Below are 9,455 nucleotides of genomic sequence, written 5' to 3'. Positions count from 1 at the left end.
ATTTTACATGATTGGAATTGGTGATACACAGAAGTATTGAAATAGTGTTTCTACCTAAGCTTGATCTTACTTAGGTAGAAAGCACTGAAACTTTCATCTTTGCATATGATGTTTGCAGCAGATTTTTTAAAATTTTTTTAAACTCAAAAAACATTTTTTTTCATTTAAAAAAGTATTTAGAACACATAAAACAAGGCAACATTTATTCTTTCTTCTCGTCTTCCGATGTGGGGTCTGTTGGCGCTTCCTCTACGGTTGCACTGTTGCTCTCTGAGCCAGTGTTACTCTCGCTGGTCCCTTCCTCAGCCATACTGTCCACCCCCTCTTGCCCGCTCTCCTTATCCTCAGGAGTAGATGTGCCTTCCTCACCATTCTGGCTCTCCGTCGCTTCCTCGAGGTGTGTCTCCTCTGTCTCCATCGGGACGCTCTTGTCGTCCTTCTTGTCCTCAGCCTTACTGGCAGCTTGCTCTTCCTCAGGAACCATGCTGCTCTGACTGTGTTCGGCTTGCTCCGCTGCCTCTTTCTCTCTTTCCTCCTGCCTTTTGCGAGCCTGTTCCTCTGCCTGTGCAATTTCGGCGGCAATTTTTTCCATATCCACTTCCACTTTCAGACCGCACAACCTTTTAAGTTCATTGTTAAATGAATCTGTGCTTTCCAGGAATTTCCTCTTCTTTTCCTGGTGTCTTTCCTCTATTTGAAGAAGTTCAGCTTCTAGTTTTCGCTGGTGAACCATTAAGGACTGGACCTGTCGTTTGAGGACCTGCATTCTAGCTGTTGTAACAACTGACCAAACGTCTGGCACCACACTCTCACTAAGGATTTCACTGATGAGGCGGTGGTTTCTCTGGAAACGGGCGGTGGCTGTATGCTTCACTGAAAAGCCATCATCATAATCATCTGGATCTTCAGCAGGCTGAATGCTCATGTAAGGTTCTCCTTTCTCCATGCGTGACTGTCTCTGTTGACTTTCTTCCTCTAAAGCAGCTTCTGCACTACTTTTTGCATTTATGTAAGTAAGGTATGCTGGTGAATTATGATAGGCCTTCATAGATTCATTGTACGCTATCTTTTCTGCTTCGGATTCATTTAAATATTCTTGTTTTTCTTCATCAGTGAGATCTCGCCACATGCCACCAATAATCTTGCCAATCTCCCACAACTTTAGGTCGGGGTTGGAAGCTTTTACTTGGTCCCAGACCTTTCTGCTGTACCTCATGTAGGGCATCAGAGGCTTATCTGGTGGCTTTGGGGGTTTTGGAATCGTAATACCAGAGGATGCCGTGACCCGGCTGTTGGTGCCCGGGTTCCCCCCCAGCTTGTAGTTGTTGTAGGCGAGATGACTGTATGGATTGTATCCCACAAACCCTGGTGTGCTGGGCATTTGTGTTGCAGTAGCTGGGGTGGGAAGTGAGGCATAAGATGGTCTTTTTGACATTTTGAAAGGTTAAGTTCTCAGTTCCTTAAGAATGAATCTGAGACACCGCGGGCAGAAAAAGCGCCCGTAGCTCCGGCCTCGTTTTCCTTTGTCCCAGATTTTTAAAATTTTTTAAATGTTTTTATTTTTGAGAAAGAGACAGAATACAAGTAGTGTAGGGACAAAGAGAGAGAGAGACACAGAATCAGAAGCAGGCTCCAGGCTCCCAGCTGTCAGCACAGAGCCTGATGCAGGACTCTAACCCATGAACCATGAGATTATGGCCTGAGCCAGAGTCAGATGCTTAACTGACTGAGCCACCCAGGCGTCTCTGCAGTAGATTTTTTGAAGATAGTCTTAATCAGGTTGAGAAATTTTCCTTCTTTTCATCACTTGTTGAGATTTCTTTAAATCATAAATGAATGTTAAATTTTGTCAAATATTTTTCTTCACTTTTGAAGGGATTATGTTTTCTTCTCCCTTTTTTCTGTCAATAAGGTGAATTGCATTAATTGATTTTCAAATACTAAAGCAACCTTGAACTCCTGGCATAAATGCCATATGGTCATGTACTATTTTGTGCAAGTACTACTTTATATTCAATTTGCTAATTTTATGAAGGATTCTTTTATCTATGTTCATTAGATATACTGCTCTGTAGTTTCCTATTATCAGATTTTTCAAAACTAATATTTTATGGCAGAAGAAAATCAAGTAATGTTTTTACAATAGTCAAAAAGGAAATGTATGACTCAGGGATTTTTATGCCTCAAGACCTCACTTTCAAGTTTAAAGGGCACATACAAACTTTTATCAAAATGCAAGAACTCAGGGAAAATGTTCCCAAGATCCCTTTGAGAAATCCCTTTGAGAAAGTATACATTTCAGAAAACCAAATACTAGAAAGACATTGACGTAAGGATTGGTGGTGAACATTGTATATAGAGTTCTTTGTAGAACTAATTCTAAATTGACCTTTGATACACAGTCACACACAGGATAGAAACTTTTCAGCTCTTTCCACCAAAGAGGACTCAAAACACGGACCAACCAAAAAACAATGATTCTCCATAGCATTCACATTTTGTCTTAAAATAACATTTTCCACTAAAAGTGAGCAAAACTTCTTGGCTGAGTCCATGTTTAGGGTAAGAAATGCCCAGGACAACCCTGAAACACTTTGTCATACCAGACAGACACAAATTATTTAAGATCACTAGGAACCCCAGCTGTACTTAGAAGTCAGCTTGAAGAACAAAACATGGAATGATTTCAAAAAGGACAATTACAGTTGATTGAAGCTCAGAATACATTTAAATCCATAAGTTTATCATAATACTATTACAATAATATTAAGATAATCCAATAGGTTTCCTTGGACGAGGATAGGGAATAAATTTATTATTTTAAAAATTGGTTAAAAAGGTGGGGGGGAGGAGGGCACCTGGGTGGCTCAGTTGTTTAAGTGTCTGGCGTTGGCTCAGGTCATGATCCCGCGGTTCATGAGTTCAAGCCTGGCTGTACTGACAGCTCAGAGCCTGGAGCCTGCTTCAGATTCTGTAGCTCCCTCTTTCTCTGCCCCTCCCCCTGCTCATTCTCTCTCTGTTTCTCTGTCTCTCTCTCTCTCAAAAATAAACAAACATTAGAAAAAAGGAAAGAAAGTGGAAAATGGGAAGGAAAGGAGAGAAATAAAAGAAAGGAAAGGAAAGACGAGAAGAGAAAACAGAGAAAAAGAAGAACAAAGTAAGAGGACTCATACTTCCTGATATCAAAACATGTTATGAAGCAATAGTTACCAACAGTATGCTACTGAGACCAGGATAGACATATGGGTCGGTGGAATAGAGTTGAGAGTGCCAAATCACTAACATGGGGAAATAATGCTCTTTTCAACAAACTATGTTCAAACAACTGGACAGGATGAATTTGGATGCTTACCTTACACCGTATACAAAAAATTAACTCAAAATAGATCAAAGACCAAAATTTAAGAACCAAAATTATTAAACTTTTAAAAGAAAACACATGACCTTGGATGCGACATAAGATTTTTTGATATGACATCAAAACCATAGCAACAACAACAAGAACAATGATGACGACAACTAATATATATATATATATATATATATATATATATATATAATTTGAACCACATCAAAACTAAAATTCTCTGTGCTCCAAAGGACACCACCAAGAAAGTGAAAAGATAGTGCAAAGAATGGAAAAAATATTCACAAATCACATATCTGATAAAGAAATTGCATATGGAGGAGAGTGGGTAGGGGGAGGAAATTGCATATGGAATATATAAGGAAATCCTATGCTCAATAATACAAAGACAAATAACTCAATTAAAAAAAAAGAGTCTGAATAGACATTTCTCCAGGGAAAATCTACAGCTGGTAATAGATACATGAAAAGATGTTATACATTATTAGTTATCAGAGAAATGTAAGTCAAAACCACAATGAGATATCACTTCACATCCAGTAAGGATGACTAGAATCAAGAACCAGATTATAACAAGTGTTAGGGAGGGTACAGAGATATTGAAACACTTAATGCAAACATTCTACTCCCAGGTATATGCCCAAGAGAAATAAAAATATGCACCTACCAGAAAACTTTACATGAATGTATATAGCAGCATTATTCATAATAATCAGGGCTGAAAAAAACCAAATGCCCATCCACTATATATTTGGATAAGCAAAGTGTGGTAAATCCATACAATGGGACATTATTCAGCCGTAAAAAGAAATGAAATATTAATACATTCTACAACATGATGAGCCTTGAAAACATTATGCTAAGTGGAAGAAACCAGTCACAAAAAACTGCATCTTATAAGATTCCACCCATATGAAATGTCCAGAATAGGGAAATATAGAGAGACACAAAGTAGATTAGTGGTTGCTCAGGGCTGAAGGAGATGGAAAGCAGTGGGATGGTAGCTAAATGATGTAGAGTCTTTTTCTCAGGTGATGAAAATGTCCTAAAATTGATTGTGGTGATGTTTACACACATTTGTTAATATATTTAAACCACTGAATTGTGCATTTTAAATGGTATATGAATTATATCTCAATAAAGCTGATAAAAAGACAAAAATAATGACTTTTTGAATGACTGCTCATTATATATGAAAAGTGGCCAAAAAAGAGATATCCATGGAATTATATGATACATATTTTAAACGAGTCTACTTAGTATTCTCAAAAGAATGTAAATATATTTATCTGTGAAACAAGTACAGGACATTATGAAGCAGAAACAATTTAGAGATAAGCTGCAGAATAAAGTAAAGTAAACCCACTAAAAATAGTCACAGAAACAGGAAAAAGGGGGAGAAAACAAATGACTTAGAGAAGCAATCCAGCAAGCCCAGCATCCTCCTGATAAATGTTTCAGAAAGAATTAAGAAAAAGAGAGAAATGAAACTATCAGATAACAAGAGAAGAAAATTTCTCAGAAGTAAAAGTCTTTAGATTGAAATACCCAAGTGCTCAGGACCGTAAATGAGAAAAGGTGCCTACCTCAACACATGGCATGAAATTTCAGAACACTGAAGATAAAGAAAAGGATATATAAACTCCCTGATAGTTTAAAAAATAAAATCTCATCCACAAAAGAACAAATATCAGGCTTCTCAGGAACACATTGAATGTCAGCAGATGATGGATCAATGCCTTCCACAAGTCATTCCCTGCCTTCAGGTCAGTCAATCAAGGATAAACCATGCAGTGGTTACTTGATTTGTCAAGTTGGATTGCCCAGCACTCAACTTCTTTCCTATATGGATCTCAATATTCTTACAGACCTTTAACTCTCTCCCATTATATGGAATCTTAGTACGAGGAAATTCCTGACCCTTACCTCTCACTACCTATTCACCATTCCTAAAGTTGACAAGCTTCTCCAAAGAAGACATATAAATGGCCAACAGATGCATGAAAAGATGCTCAATATCATTCATCATCAGAGAAATGCAAATCAAAACCACAATGAAATAAATACCTCATACTGTGAGGATGGTTATTATATATATACAAAAAAAAGATAACAAACGTTAGCAAGGATGTGGAGAAACCAGACCCCCTGCACTTTGTGAGTGAGAATTTAACATGGCACAGCCTACAGAAAACAGTAGGGAGGTTTCTCGAAAATGAAAAACAGAACACCATATGATCCAGCAATCCTACTTCTGGGTATCTATGCAGAACTGAAATAAGGATCTCAAAGAGATATTTGCACTCCTGTGTTCACTACTACATTATTCATAATAGCCAAGATGTGGAAACACCTAAATGTCTATCAGTGGTGGCATTTAGAGGAAGGATTAGCCTTCAGATTAAAATAACAAAATTTCCTCTGTTTTATTTTTAAATATGACTTTATATCCAATAGTATGTGCATGAAAAATAATAAAGTGTTTTCATCAATTACAAACTACCAAACTACCAATAAAAATACATAATAAAGTATCATTTATAGTGTAAATACAAATTAGCCAATTTATCTCCATTAAAGATAAATCATGTTATGACTTACCTTTATTTTATAGTTATAGGGCTGTAGATCATTAGCAAATAGAGAAATATGTGATATATTTACAGGGGATTCTCAAAAATAATATTTCCACTCATTAGTTACTATTATACTTCATCAGCATTTAGTCTGCAATGGGATGAATGGAAAAGGAAAATGTGGCTTACACATACAATGGAATATTAAGCAACATTAAAAAGAAAATCTGCCATATGCATCAACATGGATAATCCTTGAGGACATTAAGGTAAGTGAAACAAGCCAGTAACAGAGAACAAATACTGCATGGTACCACTTATACGAGATGTTCAATAAATCATTTGCAAAAGTCCATCTATCAAAACACTTCACACAATTAATACTACTTCTGAACAACCGTCTAAGGACCAGTCTCTCTCCTGATGTCAGATTCAGATTGCATCCCTCTCTGTATCATTCTAGGTCATCAGTATCTCCTGAAAAGGAGTTTATGCACACATCTAATACTCTAGTTTTTGTATTTGTTGCCCAGAGAATGTCCCTTGATTGCCTGCTTGGCTCTGGTGGCCAATGGGGATTATATTCATAAGTCCTATAGGACTATAACAAATGGAGAAATTGTTCTTAACTGGCTATGCTGCCCTTTGCTTCAACCCAAAGACAGCAGACTGAAACATGGGTCTAGTTTTTCCATGAAAGAGGCTCATTAGCTTATCTGTACATCTGTAGACTGAAGGACAGAATTCTAATTAAATACACATCCAGGGGCAGACTCCAATCCTGTACAGAGACAAGGGAGTCCAGGAAGTGTTACCTTCACATTCACCCTCTGTCCCATCTCTACTCCCCGATGTTTCCGAGAAAGGGGCTTGTGTACATGTCTGGTACCCTGCCTTTATAGCTGTGGCCCAGATGACATCACCTTTGATAGCCTGGCTCTGGTTCCCATGTGAAGTTTATGTTCATGGGTTGTTTGAGACAGTATTAAACAAAGAAATAGTTTTTAACTGACTATCACCCCAGCCCTCAGTATAAAGGGACCAGAGAGTCTTCCCTGAAAGAAGCATATTTGCATACTTTAAAAGGTGCTGCCTGAGGATCTGGCTTCCAATTAACCTGAATCTAAATGCTGACTGATACCCTCTCCTTTGAGACACTGACAGGTCTTAAACACCCTCACCAACTGGAAGCCACTAAGAATAAAGTAAGCTGTTTGGACAATCACAAAGGTTTGAGAGACAACCAAGAGCTAAAATAGGCTTAAAAAATAAGTTTCATCTTCTAAAAAGGCCACTCCTTGAAGACTGTGAGAAGTGCATATTTTACCTAATGAGTAAAAACCAACACCAATAATTAAGGAAAATAAAGAAACAGAGAAATATGTTCTTAAACAAAGAACAAGTTAAAATCTCAGAAAAAGGCCTTAATGAAACAGATATAAATGACTTACCTGATAAAGAGTTCAAAATAACAGTCATAGAGATGTTCACCACGCTCAGGAGAACAATGCATGAATAAAGTGAGAATCTCAGCAGGTATATATGAAAGTACCAAACAGAAGTCAAAATGTTGAACAATACAATGAACTGAAAAAAATACAAGAGAGTGCTTCAACAGCAGACTAGATGAAACAGAAGAAAGGATAAGTGTACTAAAAGAGAAAACAGTGGAACTTATACAATCAGAACAGTAAAATGAAAAAAGGAATACAAAATGTGAAGATATTTTAAGGGACTTATAGAATATCATGCAGACCAACATTCACATCATAAGGTTCCCAAAAGGAGAAGAGAGAGAGAAGAAAGGACCTGAAACTTATTTAAAGAAATAATGACCAAAAGTCTCCCTAACCTGGGGAAGGAACAAACATTCAAATCCAAGAAGCACAGAGAGTTCCAAATAAGAGAAACGTAAACAACTACATACCAAGATATATTATAATTAAAATGTCAAAAGTAAAAAACAAGAAGAGAATCTTAAGAGCAGCAAGAGGGAAACAAACAAACAAACAAACACAAAACTTGTTATGTACAAAGAAACCCCCATAAAACTATCAGCATATTATTTAGCAGAAAATTTTCAGAGCATGAGGGAGAAGCATGGTATATTCAAAGTGCTCAAAGGGAGAAAAAAAACTGCCAACCAAGAATACTTTAGCCAGCAAAACTATCATCCAGAATTGAAGCAGAGATAAAGAGGTTTTCCAACAAGCAAAAGCTAAAGCTGTTCATCACCACGAGATAGCTCTTATAAGAAATGTTAAAGGTTCTTCTTTAACTTGAAACTAAAGGGCACTAATAAGTATAAGAAAAACATGAAAGTATAAGTCTCACTAGTAATATATATATATAGGCATATACACGAATTCATATATGTATATATGAATTATATAAAATTATGAATACTCTAATGTAAAAGTGATGAGTTAATCACTTAAAGTTAGTAGAGGGGTTTAAAGACAAAATTAGTAAAACTGCACATAATTTGTTAATGGATATACACGATAAAAATATGTAAATTGAAACATCAAAAACATAAAATATAGGGGTGCCTGGGTGGCTTAGTCAGTTGATCATCCAACTCTTTATCTTGGCTCAGGTCATGATCTCATGGTCATGAAATTGAGCCCTACATTGGGATTCTCTGTCTCCGTTTCTCTCTCCTTCTCTCTCTGCCCCTTCTCAATTTGTACTCTCTCTGTCTCTCAATATAAACAAACTTTTCTAAAAAACACAGAAAATATAGTCGGGGGGGATTAAAATGTAGAGCTTTGGAATGCATTCGAACTTAAGTTGTTATCAACTTAAAATATACTGTCATAAATACAAATTGTTTTATGTAAGTAAGCATGGTAATCACAAAGCAAAAACCTATAGCAGATACACAAAAGATAAAGAGACAGGAATCTAAGCATACCATACAGAAAATCACCAAGTCACAAAGGAAGGGAACAAGAAAAACAGATAGAAACAAAAGAATTACAAAATAGCCTGAAAACTGCAGTAAGTACATACCTTTCAATAATTACTTTATAAATGGACTAAATTCTCCAATCAAAATACATAAAATGGCTGAATAAATAAGAAAACCAGGACCCAATCATAAGCTGCCCACAAGAGACTCACTTCAGATTTAAGGATACACACAGATTGAAGGTAAAGGAATGGAAAAAGAGATTTCATGAAAATGAAAAGAAAGCTGGAGTAGCTATACTTAATATCAGATAAAATGGACTTTAAGACAAAAACCATAATAATAGACAAAGTAGGTCATTATATAATAATAAAGGGGTCAATCCACAAGAGATATAACATTTGTAAATATTTATGCATCTAACCTAAGAACATTAACAGATATAAAGACATAAATAAAAAACAGTACGATAATAGTAGTAGACTTTACTATCCCACTTTCATCTACAAATAGATCATCCAGACAGAAATACAATAAAAAAGATCAATGAAACCAACAGCTGGATTTTTTTTTTTAATATTTTTATTTATTTCTAGGA

The 9,455-nt window shown here is 36.3% G+C and overlaps 1 protein-coding gene across 1 annotated transcript; it reads right to left on the bottom strand.

Annotated features, from left to right (window-relative positions):
- Positions 1–202: 202 nt before the first annotated feature.
- LOC120235596 (SWI/SNF-related matrix-associated actin-dependent regulator of chromatin subfamily E member 1-like) lies at positions 203–1,435 on the bottom strand. Its single transcript, XM_039237985.1, has one exon. The coding sequence runs from the start codon at positions 1,433–1,435 to the stop codon at positions 203–205; it is 1,233 nt and encodes a 410-aa protein (XP_039093916.1).
- Between the last annotated feature and the right edge of the window lie 8,020 nt (positions 1,436–9,455).

Source organism: Hyaena hyaena, unplaced genomic scaffold (assembly GCF_003009895.1).
Source record: "Hyaena hyaena isolate Hyena2069 unplaced genomic scaffold, ASM300989v1 scaffold_133, whole genome shotgun sequence".
NCBI classification, from domain to species: Eukaryota; Metazoa; Chordata; class Mammalia; order Carnivora; family Hyaenidae; genus Hyaena; species Hyaena hyaena.
Note: the sequence above shows the minus strand (reverse complement) of the source record. Positions and strands in the feature narration are given on the sequence as shown.